Genomic DNA, 16473 nt, shown 5'->3' on the forward strand with positions numbered 1-16473 from the left:
CAGGCAACGATGAGCTCATGGTTTAAAAATGTATTGCTCTGGCGCCACCCTGTGGTGGCAGTTACAACTACCCTCGGTTGTTTTTGAAGATGCCACATGTATGAGGAAATGTTTCTTCAACACAATTTAGTTGAACGGAAAAGTCTCTCCTGAGAACATTTTGGAATTGGTCAAGTTATTTCATGGCATATAATAAAAAGTAATGCATATACTTGTGAGCGCACACATTAACGATGCAAATCCTTGAACCATTCAAAAACTTTTTTTGCATGTTACTTAAAAGTGCACTCACGGAAATAAAAACTGGCCACTTCCTATTTTGCTCACATGCAAACTTGAGCAACATTGGTTTCATGTGGCAATGATATTTCTAAATTCAAACCGTTGTAGCCACAAACACAGCTGTATTTGGTGGCATGACAGCCTAGGTAAATACGTATAAGGAATATTTCTCGGCTCTGCATATATTTGAATTGTTGTTATTGCTTTATTCTTTTCACGTAATAGAAAAGAAGAGAAGGTAGAAATAATAAAAGGTACAGGTAGAAAAAACTTATTCCAGATCTAGTCTTATCTATCTTGGGCTTATTATGCTTTTGAAAATTTTCAGTTTTAATACCATATTGCCTTGTTCAAAACATTAAACACAACATTAGTTTATTGTGACCTCTTGGTTAGGGTGTAGAAACTGCTCAAAATCTATGATTTTTAGATCACAATCCTTGTTTAAAAGTCAAATCACCTTACATTTAATGAGTTATTATCCTGATTTATACATTTGTAGCCTTGTTACAGTCTATCCACAAGTTGTTATGCATGTTGTGTTTAACGTGATTTGCATTTATTTGAGTAGTTTGCTTCATTGTGTTTTCATTGTCAGAATTATATTATGTTGCAATTTCAGAGCATATGACAAAAATACAATTAAGGCTGTCTTGGGTTGCTCAAGAAAAGTTCAAAAATAGTAGTTCAGGATGTGTGATCACATTTGATGCTGGGCTGTTTACCAAACTTGTTCATGTTATCTATTTTGAAAGAAAAAATAGGTCAATCACACGTTTATCTTAGCTGTTCAGCTTGACTACAGGAAGAAGGACAGTGACGGTTTTTTGTTGTTTTGTTTTTTTCCCTAATGTTCATCAGTTCATTATTAGTTGTTAACGAGATCACCGGCATCAGGAGGAACCGAAAAAGGAATTTAATGGTTGAGGAACGTAAAGTCTGAAGTAAAGTTCAGGGACAGCGGAGGACCGAGGAGCTGCACAAGGTCGCCGCGTCTCAGCCTCGGAGGGGCGGGCGGTCGAGTCGCTGGCGCGGGGAGGCTAGCTTACTCTTTGAGCGTTGGATTGTGGGTATCGCGGGTCTCTGACAGTCAGCTGTTGCGGGGAAGTGTTGTCAAAAGTTCGCGAGTCCTCCGTATCTTTCTAATTGTGACTTTTACCGCTTTCTACCTCAGTCTTTGGGAGTTCCTCTGTTTCCAGAATGAGTTTAAGCGAACACTCACTGCAGGCGCTGTCATGGAGAAAACTCTACTTGAGTCGAGCCAAGTTAAAAGCCACTAGCCGAACTTCAGCCCTTCTGTCGGGATTCGCCATGGTGAGTCGCGTTTGGCTTTACCGCTTCCTTTTATGGCTTTTAGTCGAAACAACAACAACCAACTTCTACAATAAAAGCGAAAGTCGTGCTAGAAGTGTGACACAGAGAGTAACCGAGCGAGCAGACTGACAGTGCCGAACTTTAACGACTGACATTTAGTCCAACAACAGAGGGAAAGTAGGTCAGTAAGAGAAGAAGTTAGCCCGGGGAAAACGTCTTCTTGATTTTATCTATGGCCTTGACATTTACGTCGAAAACGACGACACAAGCCGTCATGTTTTAAAAGAAACTCTTATCACGCACAGACACACACAAAAAATAACTTTTGCCCGTCCTTTAATTACTATTTAAATACTCCGCGCAGCAGCACATACCAGAAACCACCTTAGAAGAGTGTCTAAGATACTTCGTGGCACAGTTGCAACCTTTAAAAGCTCGATGTCATGACCTTCTCACGCATTTTTGTAATACTTACAAACAGGTGTACTAGCTATGTGGAATTGCTTAATATTGTTACACCCATATTGAGCAAAAAAGGAGATTTCCATTAACACCTGGTCATCATGTTTGAATGAATAGTTACTGTAGTAACAGTGACACACAAACTAATAATGAATAAAATTAAGTTCTTTGATAGAGATGCACTGCCCTTGTAATGTTATTTTTGACCAAGTGCATCGTTTTCACAAGAGATGGGCAAACAGTCTTTCATTTAATCAGGTAATAACCTCACTCAGCAACCGTTATTAGAATCATTTCTACGTGACGATGGACTACATTCAATACGATTTATTCATCCTTGAGGGGAAATAGGCGTTTGATAAATTATCAGCCTTCAACAGTTCATGTTTCAGGTCTGTGCAAATAAAGACAAGTAAAAAAAAATGGTAAAGATGAATAATAAAAATACTCAATATGGTAATTTTCACCAAAACAATCTCAAGAGAGTGTATTTGTGGATTATCTTTGAATTCAGTTCATGCTGTTAATTTTTCTTAATTTTGATATATATTAAACTACAAAACATTTTTCTTGTTTGATTATTTTTCCACAGGTTGCCATGGTGGAGGTGCAGTTGGAACATGGTAATAAGTATCCTCCAGGGCTGCTGATAGCGTTTAGTGCCTGCACCACTGTCCTGGTTGCAGTGCATCTCTTTGCCCTCATGATCAGCACCTGCATCCTCCCAAATCTGGAGGCCGTCAGCAATGTTCACAACCTAAATTCTGTAAATGAGTCTCCACATGAACGCATGCACCGTCACATTGAACTTGCCTGGGCTTTTTCTACAGTCATTGGCACCCTGCTCTTCCTCACAGAGGTGATGCTCTTATGCTGGGTGAAGTTCTTACCCTTGGACAGTGACACTGCAAACAATGGCACCATAAGTTCTGGTAAAGCTGCAGCTATCGCTTCCACTTGCATCATGGTGCCATTTGGATTGGTTTTCATTGTATTTGCCGTCCACTTTTACCGTACACTCGTTAGTCACAAAACAGACCGGCAGATCCGGGAACTGGAGCAAGTCATTCGACTACAGAACCAGTTGGACCATAGAGCCGAGAATGATGAGTTGAAGGCTGCTGGTCCGTTTCCTTGACTGTAACCAGTATATATGAACATGCTGTGCTTTAATTATTGAACAGTACTGTACTGCTCTCCAATTACTGTACATCCACTGGGTGTTTTTTGATTTAGTCTTTTTTGGCAGAAAGCATGAGCATGTTCTTCTATTCACCATGAAGTAAGAAACAATTCCACTTTTAAATTGTGTCCCTGTTGCCACATTCTCAAAATTGGTTTCATAGCAACTGCTATACTGTATATTTAGGGCTACACCATAAATGCGCAAAGTTGTGCATGTTGAAACGATGCAGATGAACGAAGTATTTTCTTTTCATATATTTTACAAAATGCAAATGTATAAACATAAGTGAAAAACAGGCTGCCACTTTAAGCTGAAGTGAAAAAGCAAATGCTTTGTTGGTCATACTACCAATGTACCTGAAAAGAATAATTCTAGAGAGTATTTATTTGTTTTAAGAAGCAATTAGACGCCGATGTGTTGATCATCATTAACATAAGCGGAGGCGAGTAGATTCATGTTCAACATCTCTGCTCTTACTATCACTGGTTTTAGGACATTATACTGAAGGAATGAGACTACTGAAAAAAGTCCTGATAGGAGTGCAGCTGTGTTTGACTTATCCCAGTCATAAGTTGTGGACTGTAATTCCAGGCCAAGCCACCAGGAAGAGCTCAGGAATTTAATGCAGTTTCACATAATGTCCAGACTACACAATTACATAACATATAATGTAATGCACACTTGCCCAGAAGCACGCATCAGAAATAACTCATTTAAGTGTCATCGATCTTGGTTTTTTTAATCTTACAATTCTAGAAACAACATCTGAGAGATTTTGCAATACAGTGAGGTTTAAAAATGATTCCCTTATTTCACTGAGTTGCGGGCCAGAGTAAATGGTTTGTAGACTTAGCTTGTGGGAGTCAGTACAGACTTCAAATATTTTCATACACTTTTTGACTCCATGTGCCTTCGAGTTAATTTCATTGGAATGATTACTCATCATTACAGCTGTGGAATCTGCAGAGCTTTTGCACTACAGTGACTCATTGTGGTCTCTTAAAGGAACAAAGTAGTCTTGCAAAACAGACAGTCTAAATGAAATTACACATTTTACAACCAAAGACCATTTTATGCAAAATAGTAAGACGTTGTAAAGAAAATACCTGTTTTTCTAACACAAACCTTACTCAGTATTTTTTTTCTTTGGGTTTTTTTACATTTTCTTTTGTATTTGTTGCTTTCCAACTATTTTAATTCCTAGTTTACAGAATATCTCCACCTTTTGCATAGTCTTGAGCTCATCGATTAACTCCGTAAGACATGTACACAGTAGCTCTCTCGTATAATGACAACCTAAAGCCCTCGAGACATATAGAATCGGAGCAATGTATTGTGTGTGTGATTCAGAAAGAAAACTAGAAATGCATCTTTAAACCTAGTCAGGGAACTATTCAACCATATAGTCTGAAACAGAACATACCTTCTCAAAGGTTTCTGAGAGAAGATTGATGGTGAAATGTGTAAGTATTCCATATATATTGTCGAAATGTTTGTGATGAAAAAGATTTCATTTTACATATGTTGGCTGCACTGTAATATATAACTGGTATTTTTAGAATATATATACGTTTTTCAAAATGTAAAATTATTTGTATTTCCACTTTTTAGAGTTCATAGTTTACAGCTTCTGCATGTTCACATAGTTTGTTTCAGATTAAACTTGGCATATATAGCATATTATTTTTATTCCTGAATTATTGTTTAAAGGTTTAAATGTGGTTTGACTACATATTTTGTGTCAATATAAAATCTCTTCAAGCTCAAATCATGTGTACACAATAGGCGTGTTTGTGTGAGCATTCAAAATATGAATCTTTTCAACCATTTTCGTTACGTGTGCCCTCTTTAGAAAATAGAATTGCTCCTTTTGCTAACGTTTACGGTAGATCTGAATGTATGTTATCTATTTTAATGAATTCGGAACTGCTCCCCCCCCCCCCCCCCCCCAGGTATTTCAGGTAACTGTAGCTAATTAGCCATTAGCAAACATGACAAGGTACAGAGCCGTATCAGTCCAGCATTGTCCAGAACGGCAATGTTTCATTTTGGTTTTTCTGGATTAGCCCTGTTTTATTACAAGATTATGGACACATAAAAAGAAAACCTATTTTGTTGATATTTTTTTCTTATGGTGAATACTTTGCTACCGAGTGAATTGTCTGAGAAAAAAAGTTGAATAAGTTAGATAGATACTTTTGCCCTAGCCTCTGGAAAGTGAAAGGCCCTCTGATATAATAAAACTGTTCGGATGTAATAAAACTGTTCATTTTATTCATGAATGTCAATTGCTTTGAAATAATGTATTCAACCTATGTTATTGCAATAATTACTGTAATGTTGTGTTATGTTACAAGTCTACAACACTGAGACTATGGATAAGTGAAGGATCTATGTTACCGAGCGATTCGGTCATGCAGAAAGTGAATTTTGAACACTTCATTTTATATCCATCATACTCAGTCTTGGAGAACCGGTTTTAGGACATCCCAGGTTAGCAGGATCGCCTCTGCAATAAAAGTTGTCTTGTAAAATTGAACAAACTCTTGACATCTATAAATAAATTATGCCTTAAAATAGATTGGATTGCTTCATTTGATCAAGGTAACAGGGTTAAAGGCATTTTACAACAAATACTTGTCATTGGGTGTACTAATTTGATTTAGACATTAATAATTTTCTATAGCCGCCGTCCTTTTCTCAGGAACAGCACAGAAGTATTCATAACCCAATGAAATATAATTTGCACATGTTTCAGGAATGTTAAAGAGATTCTGAATAGTTTCAACTGATTTTTCGAGGCCAAGCCACCAAAGTAAAATATATATATATTTTTAATACTTTTGAAACCTTTTAATACCTTTAATACCTTTAGTACATAGGTTTCGGTCATAATTATATGTGAATAAATACGTATTAACATTGATGACGAACGTATTCATTAAAATGTCGGCTTATCTTACCTGCGCATGCGCCAGTGTACAAGCAGCCTCTCAGACGCACTTGCTTTCTTTCCACTAATTTTTTACATTTCTTTTCTTTCTATAAGTCTGTGTTGGTACTTACATTACCCTTACCCTTTCATCATGCTGGTTGACAGAGTTTTCATCTTTGTAAAAAAAAAAAAATTTTTCGCTGTCAGGAAACATTTCTTAAACACACTTTCCTCCGGGATCAATAATGTATTTCTGGTTGTTAATATTGCGCACAAAGCCTGCTTTTAAGTATATGCGACAAGTACACAAGTCTTCTTGAATAGAATAATAGAGATCACAATGACTCTTCTCCATGGGGAACCACATCCAATAAAACACTAATTGGGTGCGTAAATTGCACTACATACCTCACCCGTTGGTCAATCACACCCGAGAGGCCGTCACGATTTTAGACGATTTCAACACCAAACAAGATAATAGTTTTCTCCACAACACCTAGATTATTTATTTTTCCGTGTGATTTTTTTTTTTACTATATAAATCCGGTTATAGCAGCGACCTGCTCACTCATCGCCTTCTACCTGTGGTGTTCTTCCGCCTCGCTCTTCCCATTGGCGGATGGATTCGTGAAACAACGAAAAATACACCGTCAATAACAGCGGCTGTTCCACAATGCTTGCCCCCCAAAGGATACAACTTTGGGACAGGTAAGAAAGATAAACACTTTAAGTTTGTCTATTGTAGGTTTACTTTCCCCAACAGTTTTATTCTACTACCTGTAACTCGTTTGGAAGGACGTCGTTACAGGTGATGCTTTATGCATCACCTGTTGGGGCGTGTTACCTTCTGGGGAGTACTAGCTAGCTGCCCGTTTGACAACGATAAATAACAGCATGCTATATTTTGTCTTATTTGGAGGGTTTGACGAATGTCAAATGGAAAGCGTTAAACAAAGTACTGGGAGAGAAACAGCACCGCAGGACTGGAGAAGTTGCAAGTTGATTATTGATCCCGCATTGACCAAAGGCCTGTATAAGGTCTACCGCTATGATGGACAATATTTCAACATGCCTGTAAGAATACATCAAGTCGTCATCTCATATAGTCTATTAACGCTTGCTTAATAGCAAAAAAAATAAAATAAAATAAAATAAAATAAAGACGAACCCGTGGTTTCACAAGATGACTGGTGATGTTTATCTCCCCAGGTTGACGACTTGTGTTTGTTTCCCGTGGACACAGTCAGAGATCCTCGCATCTGCCGTCTGTGGAGCAAATTTAAAACGGTCGACCTGTTAGTTCCGAAGTTTAAGGTAATCCTTTTTTTAAGGGAACCGATTTTTCTAAACCAAAATGCAGCATGATGACCACAGGACCGTTAGTTCTCGGCCTTTTTTTTTGGTTGACGGTACAAACATTGAGTAGTAGACGACTGGCGTGCAGTCTGAACATGCAAGGAGGGAGAAGCAGGTGACTCAGGAAGAGGCAGGATTAGAACCAAGAGAAAGATTTGAAAATCTCACATCACAGAGACCAAGGATTGAAAAGTGAGTGTACCGAAACACAATGCGGCAGCTAGGTTAGTCTCATATTCGTGTCTATATACAGGTCTTGATTGCTAAAATCAAGTTGTGGTTAGTGAGATCAGGTGAGAGCAGCTGTGTGGAGTGAGTGAGGGGCGATAGAGCAGTGGTAAAAGTAGAAACCTGTTCATAGAATCTGTAGACCGGGGCAAATCTTATTGTTCTTACGCCATAATAACATGAATAATACTATCAATGATTAGAACGACAAAAGCTTTTGACTACATGTGTCATTTCAGGTTGATGAGTGTTATGTTGGTCGTATCCCTCCTAAAGAACTAACATTTGCCAGGTTGAATGACAATATAAACAAGACTTTTTTGACTAAAATGTGTGAAAAATATGGGAACGTGGAAGAGGTGGAGGTCTTCTTTAATCCGAAAAACAAGAAGCATTTAGGAATCGCAAAAGTTGTGCTCGACACAGTGGCAGCTGCAAAAGATGCTGTTAAACACCTCAATCGGACCTCGGTGATGGGGAACATTATCCATGTGGAAATTGATCCGAAAGGTAAAGTGCACTATACGTGAATACTTTTGTGAAATTCTGAATTTTAATCTTTTATGTTAAACCACTGGACTATTGATTTCTTTATTAATTAACTGGCTGTGTATCTGTCTTCAGGTGAAAATAGGGTGCTGTATCTCCAGCTCCTCTTAAGTGGCCTCTACAGTCCTTTAACATTGCCGGTTGACAGCTCTGAGCAAAGTCTCCAAAGTCTATTTGACAATTTGCTGGTAATTTGTAGTGTTTTTTCTTTGTTTTTTCATGTAATTTTCAAATATCACTACAACAGCTTGATCAACAGCTGGTTGACATTCCTGTTATTCAAGCGCAATTTACTCACATTCGTGGTTGATAAGAAATACAATCTGATCTGCTGTTGGAGGTGAAAAGCTGTTGGTAATTGGTAATTTGATGAGTTTTTGAAAAGTTTTATTTCTTAGACACCTTAAAACTTTGAGACTATTGATTGCCTTGGTATTTTAATTTTGTGAAGTTGAATTTAAATTTTGGGATTATGTCATTGGTGACTTCCAGTGTTGTAGATACATTGTCATGCAGAAATGACAGCTTTAAGTTGTGTCTGTATCCTACTAGTTGCTATACATTTATTGTAGATGATTTCACAACACATTTAAACGAGAATACATTGGCACAAACATTAATGTTCAAAAACTCACTGAGCTTTAGATGTTTCAACTGTTTTATCCTTTCATTATAGTGCAGCGTTTCCACACGACAACAGGACCGTGCCACCAGCCCCACCAGCATCACGACAGCCCCCACTCTTGACACAACCCACTCCAGTGTTTGTCAGGATACACCTTACAGCTTTGGTCTTACCCCAAATTCTCTGGATACCCCCTATACTCCTTGCCCATCTGCCACGCCTCTCTCTCAGGACTCTTGCTATTCCAGTCTGCAGGGTACTCCGGTCCTCCAGGGGGAGCCCACATATTATAAAGTTAATAAACCCAAGAGACGAGAGTTGTGCCTTCGTAAATTTACAAGGTATCACAAAGCATCTGGCGATTTTTCAGACATCAGCTTGATTTTTAAGCACTATCGGCCACCACAATCATTTCCTGTCTTTATCCCAACTAGGAGCCACCAGGTTGCACTTTGGGAGAGGAATGGCACGGACCATAACATTCCAGAACGTTTAAGTTATCTCGGCTCCGCTCAAAGAGCACCAAAAAATGTTGTCACTGCTACCTCAAAGAACTGCAAAGATGACGAGCAAACACCTGATAACAGCGCAGGCATATCTGACTTACCTCAATCAGTTGGTAACTGGTCCTCAAGAAGTCCACAACAAGAAGAACAGAGCTTGGACTCTCGCATTGAAAGCTTATTGGTAAACAAACAACAAACTGACACCTTGACTTTTAACGGAACTGTGGGCGCAGATGAAAACTCAAAGGACAGCCCTGCCTCGCCATGCTCACCTTATAAGTCCTCTTTCCCGGATGGCCCTTCTGTTCTACATCAGGTAACTGCCAGGCCAGCTTTCTTGCTTGAAAATGAGGAGAATGAAACTGCACAAGCTATTTCCTTTCTAACAAGAGACTCAAAATCTCCCGCTCAGTTTGCTTTGACACAATCTGAAAGACAGTGGAATGCAAATATTAGTGATGCGTAAGGGCTTCGGTCATTAATGTGCACTAAGGTAATGGCTCTCTGTAATGTAATGGGTGATGGAAGTTGCAATTGATATGCACATACATACAGAGTGCTTCTGTCTGTTAGTCATCAGTGCAATACTGACACTGGTTTTCTGTCCTACTCAGGAACTTGATGTATCAAATGAAGATGAGGAATATGAGAAAAGATGCTCCAATGCTTTGAAATCCTCACCAGATACTTGTCTCCCTCAGCCTTCCCCTTTGAATAGTTGCAGTTCTCAACACAGAAGCTCTAAAGTGCACCCCATTCCTGGACACTCCCATCCACCAGTAACACAGTTTCCTTTTCCCATTCTCTCCTTTCCACCCGTCCCACCCCGCCTTCCCAATGGCACCATTCCTATTCCACCTCCAGGGTGGATACCACCTTCGAGCAATCATAATGCCGTCACCAAGCCTCTCCCGTATTTTCCGCCTCCCCCGTCTATTCCACCACCTCCTGCATTTCTGGGACCCCCAAATCTGTTGAGGACCCTGCCCTGTCTGCCAGTACCTGCCCACGTATACACTTTATCCTTGCAACCTCCGGGACCCTTAGGTAAAGCGAGTGATCCAAATTTTGGTAATGCACCACTTCCGTGCTCTGCACCAACCCCATCTGCTCCATCTCTCCCAAGAGTCAGACCTTTAGTGCCACCACCAAACTACCCACTTTTGAGTAGAAACCCTCATGAACTCACAGTTGAAAAAGTTTTAAACATATTGTCATCTGAATTGAAGTCAGTGATAAAGAAGGACATTACACGCAGACTGATTGAAGGGGTGGCATTCAAAGCCATAGAAGACTGGTGGGACCTTCAAGAAAAAAAAGCAAAGGTATACCTTTCCATCCTTTCCTGACTAAGTAAACTTGTCCCCCTCTCTCTCTCTACACTTAATACATATACAGTAAATGTACACATTTTTAGATACCCTGTCCTTTTGGGGGTTCCCCACATGACATTGGAATGCATATGCATTCTTTCTGTCATCTTGAAAGCAGTGGGCTCATTGTTGTTTTATCCACAAGAGTCTAGTGTCATCAGGGAGAATTGGAGAGATGAACAAGAAGAATACAGTGATAAATACTCAAAAATACTTCAATGCCCAGGGCAAGAAACCTCAACTCCCCTCCTTCAAGGTAAACTATATGAGCCCCCTATTTATTCTTTAATTTGACTTCTGAGTCAAGGATGCTATACATTTACTCCCTGTAATGCAGGTAAAAAGAAAAAGAGCCACTGACCCTGCTACTTCAGAAGCCAAAGAAAATGAGCGTTCTGGTTGGTGCTTCGAATGCAGCTTACCCTTTACCTTCCCTTTTCCCAATTTTTTGACTCTACTACACTTATTGTAACCTTCAGTTTTGTACGTCTTCATCTGTACTCTCTTTTTTCTGTGTTGTTGAAGAAGTGAGGCAGGGGGGTGACAAAGTGAGACCTACATTTGAGAAACGAAAACACAGGCATGGCAGACCACATGAGCTTGACAGTGATGATGACAATGATGATTGTGATGAATCAAATAGAGCATCTAGTACCCATAAAGAAGAAAAACAAGAAATTCTACCGCAGAATGTGGAGCCAATTCTGACAGCTCTTCAAACTTCGGTATATACAAATGTAAATTACTGAGAATCTTCAGTCAAGTGCAACTTTGATTTTCATCTATAAATACATGGATTCAAATATAATAAATATTCAAGTCAATTCAATTTACATGCAATCTCTTTAGCACATTTCGTTTGAAGCAAAACGTTATACTGCATACAACACAATATTGGCACAGTAGGAGAGCCTTGATGGTGCAAGTGCAGAAAAAAATTAACAAACAGTGCTGCCGTACAAGAATGAGTACAAATCATAAGAAACGCAAAGTTTATAGCTATAAAGACTTCTATTTGAGACTTCGTAACTTTGCCACTTCTTGACTTAGTGTAACATGGACAGTCTAATCAACCGTGTTGAGGAAGAAAATGAAATGGATAAACATTTAGAAGACGAAGATCCTGCCACCTCGACTACTTCTGGAGACGAGAATGACTCAGACACTGGTATGTTTAAAGTATTACCGTACATGCACTAAGAAAGGATTGGACATGAACAACTAGCCTTAAATGATACTTTTTTTTTTTCATGATAGAGAGGTTTTCAGGGAGTTGTTCCTTTGAGGAACCCGACTATTCATCCTACCTTGACTCATCTGACTCATTTTCCTCTGAGAGCTTTGAAAGCTCATCCCACTCTGACCTCAGCTCTAAAGATGAAGACGTCGACGGGAACTCTAATGACGACCAAGGTGCTGAGTGTTTAGTAATATCTTCAGATGATGAGTCTGTCATGCTTGAACCCCCTGTCACACCCTCAACACCCCTCACCCCTGGAGCTCACCTCGAGCTTGACCTTCAAGACTGCCAAGACTACATGTTAAATAGGAGAGAACCTTATGGGAACCAATGCATAAATCAACAAGACTTCGACATAATGATGGAGCTCCAGACCATCGCATCTCAGGACTCGCGGCCTCTATACACCATTGAATTTCCAGGTCACTATGCACAGCATGCTTTTTTTCATATATGGATGTTTATTATTTAACAACAATAAACAACCATGAAATAAACATTTCAAAAACAATCTGTTACAGAAGAATTTGAAGTAGCGATGGGGACTCATCACTGGAGGATTGAGCGGCTCCAAAACATTGAAAACCTGAGGCCTTTAACTCCCACTGGCTATGTGGTTGATAGCGATCCTGACCCGCTAAGAAGTAAACCACCATCTCCAGCTTCGGAGGAGGTAGAACCACCGCAAACCCCTGGCAATGGTATAGCAGTGGAACTGGGAAGTGAAGACTCTGCAGATGAACTATTCTCCGTCTCCTCAAGAAGTAGTGAGTGCCTTTGTAATCCTGCTGTACCTCAGTGCTCCATGCTTTGTCAAGATATGCCCAAAACACCTGGTAGAGATGAGACAATTTCAGTGACGCAGCACAGTGTTGGCAGGGAGAGTAACATTGAAATGCACATGCCAATTAGCAGCCTGCTGGATATTTCATCATTGCCCAGCAATCCATATATCATGGCTCCCAAGACTCCAGGGAGAGACATAATACTCCCACACAGAGCCGTACTCCACAGGAGAAAGACACAAATAGGGAACACCTCACAACCCCATTCATGTGAGGAATTCCTCAGAGCCCCCTCTCCATGTGAACAGTCTGAATCATCCCCTGAACTAACGGGTGGAGAAGGAATGTGGATCTGCTCCTGTATGAAAGCAAAGCCTTTGAAAGGGCTAGAGAACATGCCAGGTCTTCTTCGAAAAGAGAAATATGGAGACACGAAAAAGTATTTATTCAGACGTAAACAATGGAAGACACTAAAGAGAAAATGGAGAGGCCATCAGCAGCTGAAATTACTAAAAACGTCTGCAAGGTCACAATTCACTCACAATCATCAACACTGGAGGCGCTCAGCCTGTGAGGAGAGAAAGATCCTTCACAGTGTCTGGAGGGAGGGCCTGGATGAAGAGGATGCAGGATTGCTGCTGTTCACATATGAAAGGCTGCAAGAGCAGAATGGTGGTGTTGGCTGGTTGAGTGATACCCGCTGGATACCCCACCCTCATATCCTTTATAAATCACAAAGATTTGTATTATCAATTTTACCAATTGGATTCAGTCGTTGTGCTGGTAGTCCCAATTAGTGTTTTATTTTTCATATATTCTAAACAACATTGTTACATAATCTATTTATTTCTCATCGGGGTTGATCTTAAAATGTGCCCAATTTAACTCATTAAATCCCATAGTAGAATGAGGATAAACCAGCAAAAACAAGTGTAAAGCAGACAAAATATGAAGTAAACACAAACATTAAAATTATCATAATACTAATAATAATATCATATATTTTTTGATCTGATTAAGAAATCTCATGTAGACAAGAAAATCTTGATTCCTGCATCTAGATATATTCGGCGAAAACATACATCAAAAGTTAGGTATATTGTAGTTTTGCATTCCTGTCTTGTGGCTTGGGAGGAAAAGCAGTAAGTAAACATGTGATGTGCTGTAAAACTTTGTTAACAGCATGTGCGGGTTGGTGTTTGATATCTTTAACCACTGCTCACCTTCTACGTTCATCGCAGAAAAGAATGTAGTACAAAGACCACGGCAACAGAACCACAAGACTGGCTCAGCCCGAAGTGAAGGATTTTATAAGATTAGTAGGAAGGATAAAATGAATTTCTTTAACACAAAGTTGGCAACTGTGCCTGCGTCTACAAGTTGTCAGGTATTAAAGGGACGAAGCTACATTCATATCACGACGAAGATGATGTGTCTCGAGGCTTAACATGTCTATGTATTGTGTTGAAGCAGGGAACATGCATTCCTGTGCAGCCAGCCTCACTACGGGCTGGAACTGATTTCAGGTGTGAACAGCGTCGACTGTTGTCTTCCTTTAGCTGTGATAGTGACCTTGTCAAGTTCAATCAGCTAAAGGTTGGTGATCTTATGTACATTCATCAAACTGGAACCCAAAAACACACTAGGCACTTCATTATATCGAATGTCTTTTCATATGATTTACCTGTGACCCATCAGAATTACACATTCAAAGACACATCACTGCAGTTTTTGTCAGATATTTTTTTCTCATTTAAGTCATTTTTTCTGGCCAACATTATAGACAAATGAAAGGAACTAATTTCACGTTGATTAACAGTTTCGCTTATTTAGTTTATGTCTGTATTTCTTTAGGAGACAGTTTGCAGTAAAATTTTAAGTTTACTACATCAACATAGTCAACTGGATGTAACTAAAACACAAATTTCAGTTCTATTACATTCAATTTTATTTGTAATGAGACAAATTTTATGGAATAGGTGGATAAGGCTCTTAATGAACTTAAAAACCACACTTTCCTTGTGACCAGAGCAAGTTTCTCAGCTTTAACTTAATTAAGATAAAACCTACAGCATTGCAAAATGTATCTTAAATGCTGTTGTGTAGTAATAGTCTTTATATTTTGATTTATCAGTTTAGAAGGAAGAGAATTACTTTCAGCCGGAGCCATATCCACGAGTGGGGCCTGTTTGCCTTGGAACCAATTGCAGCAGATGAGTTGGTGATTGAATATGTGGGCCAAATTATCAGACAGGTGAGACGAAATCAAATATAAGCAACTCATAATGAATTTATAATGTCCTCAAATTAATATGTTTTCTGTAAACTGGACAAATCTTGGTACTAAGCGTGAGTGTGATTAATCGCAACACCGTGATGAAGGGAGTTACTTTACCTCCTTCCTCTTAGGTCATTGCTGACATGAGGGAACAGAGGTATGAGGAGGAGGGTATCGGGAACAGCTACTTGTTCCGGGTCGATCAGGACACCATCATTGATGCTACTAAATGTGGGAATTTAGCCCGGTTTATAAACCATAGCTGCAATGTAAGTAAGAACCCTTTCTTATGTTTCCTCTCTAAAGGGACATGAGTGGTTTCAGGAGAGTTGCAGCCAACATGGCTCCTCTTGTGAGAAAAGTAGACAAATGTCCCTTTGTTTTTGGCATTAGAGAGCAAGAAACTCAATCTCATGCTAGTTGGCTGTGCACAATAGCCTATGGTAACAGTCAGCAATTTCCACCAAAAGTAATAGAACACACATTTCAGTAGCTCTTAATCACTTGTGTTGTTACTTGTGTCCTGAACATGCTATAAAATGATAATTTGATTTTGTTATTAAACACTGAAAAGACAGAGGCAAGTAATCTGGCCTCTCATTAAGAGTAGAAAGCAAATGGCCAACTTTTTAAAACCGTTTACAAAAAATATCTTGGTTAAAAAGTGCGAAAACAAATTTAATTTATAAACATATTAAACACATATCTACTGTCTTACAGCCCAATTGCTATGCAAAGATTGTTACTGTGGAGTCCCAAAAGAAGATAGTGATCTACTCGCGGCAGCCAATAAGCATCAATGAAGAAATCACGTACGACTACAAGTTCCCCATTGAAGAAACAAAGATTCCTTGTTTGTGTGGAGCAGAAACCTGTCGGGGATCCTTGAACTAATTGCTATTGGAGTGTGATGCTTTTACCTTTTTTGAGAGCCTTCGGATCCTTGGGTTGTGGCAATTACAGACAGTGAATATGTTCGAGAAAGAGACAATTTTAACAAAAGTGAAGCACAATAACTTGGAGGTAGTAGGGCTCAAATATGGTGTGCTGTGTGGGGAAAGGCGATGCTTCTTGGTGAATAGTGATATTTTTAAAAAGGCCAAGAATTCCTGTAAATGTATGATAGAATGATGGTGAGGACTGGTTGTGTAAGCCAGTCTTAATTCCAATCACATAAAAAGACAGTGCTTGGGTTCCCCCGATGCCCTTATAATCCCTTGGATTTAAATTAATCTTGGTGTTAAACAGAGGACCAGCTTCTCATTCAGTCAAAACACAGACAGACTGTTTAAAAAAGCGAGATGTCTTGAAAAATTATGTATATTACAATAAATGTGTCAGAAATGTGTCAGAA

The 16473-nt window shown here is 39.3% G+C and overlaps 2 protein-coding genes across 2 annotated transcripts; both read left to right on the forward strand.

Moving 5' to 3' along the window:
• Nucleotides 1-958: 958 nt before the first annotated feature.
• Nucleotides 959-5833, forward strand: LOC147218645 (calcium release-activated calcium channel protein 1-like). The gene is made up of 3 exons (XM_086174169.1): nucleotides 959-1348; nucleotides 1457-1596; nucleotides 2651-5833. The coding sequence occupies exons 2-3, from the start codon at nucleotides 1483-1485 to the stop codon at nucleotides 3194-3196; spliced, it is 660 nt and encodes a 219-aa protein (XP_086030295.1). The 5' UTR covers nucleotides 959-1348; nucleotides 1457-1482; the 3' UTR covers nucleotides 3197-5833.
• Nucleotides 5834-7115: 1282 nt separating this feature from the next.
• LOC147218646 (histone-lysine N-methyltransferase SETD1B-A-like) lies at nucleotides 7116-16462 on the forward strand. Its single transcript, XM_086174399.1, has 15 exons — nucleotides 7116-7253; nucleotides 7389-7493; nucleotides 8003-8273; nucleotides 8388-8500; nucleotides 8989-9905; nucleotides 10570-10784; nucleotides 11342-11541; nucleotides 11867-11984; nucleotides 12074-12478; nucleotides 12578-13558; nucleotides 14068-14228; nucleotides 14315-14437; nucleotides 14976-15095; nucleotides 15251-15388; nucleotides 15840-16462. The coding sequence occupies exons 1-15, from the start codon at nucleotides 7116-7118 to the stop codon at nucleotides 16011-16013; spliced, it is 4179 nt and encodes a 1392-aa protein (XP_086030525.1). The 3' UTR covers nucleotides 16014-16462.
• The last annotated feature ends 11 nt before the right edge of the window (nucleotides 16463-16473 follow it).

Source organism: Fistularia commersonii, chromosome 26 (assembly GCF_037954325.1).
Source record: "Fistularia commersonii isolate RoL2024-O1a breed Wild chromosome 26, RoL_Fcom_v1.0, whole genome shotgun sequence".
Classification (NCBI taxonomy): domain Eukaryota; kingdom Metazoa; phylum Chordata; class Actinopteri; order Syngnathiformes; family Fistulariidae; genus Fistularia; species Fistularia commersonii.

What these genes read in the sequence shown, in the direction of transcription:
- LOC147218645 (XM_086174169.1), top strand. Translation starts at nt 1,483, where the DNA reads ATGAGTTTAAGCGAACACTCACTGCAGGCGCTGTCATGGAGAAAACTC. An exon ending in TTCTGTCGGGATTCGCCATG is followed by an intron (nt 1,597 to 2,650) that starts GTGAGTCGCGTT and finishes ATTTTTCCACAG; the next exon opens with GTTGCCATGGTGGAGGTGCA.
- LOC147218646 (XM_086174399.1), top strand. Translation starts at nt 7,116, where the DNA reads ATGGAAAGCGTTAAACAAAGTACTGGGAGAGAAACAGCACCGCAGGAC. An exon ending in AATGCAAATATTAGTGATGC is followed by an intron (nt 9,906 to 10,569) that starts GTAAGGGCTTCG and finishes ATCTCTCCCAAG; the next exon opens with AGTCAGACCTTTAGTGCCAC. An exon ending in TTATAAACCATAGCTGCAAT is followed by an intron (nt 15,389 to 15,839) that starts GTAAGTAAGAAC and finishes ACTGTCTTACAG; the next exon opens with CCCAATTGCTATGCAAAGAT.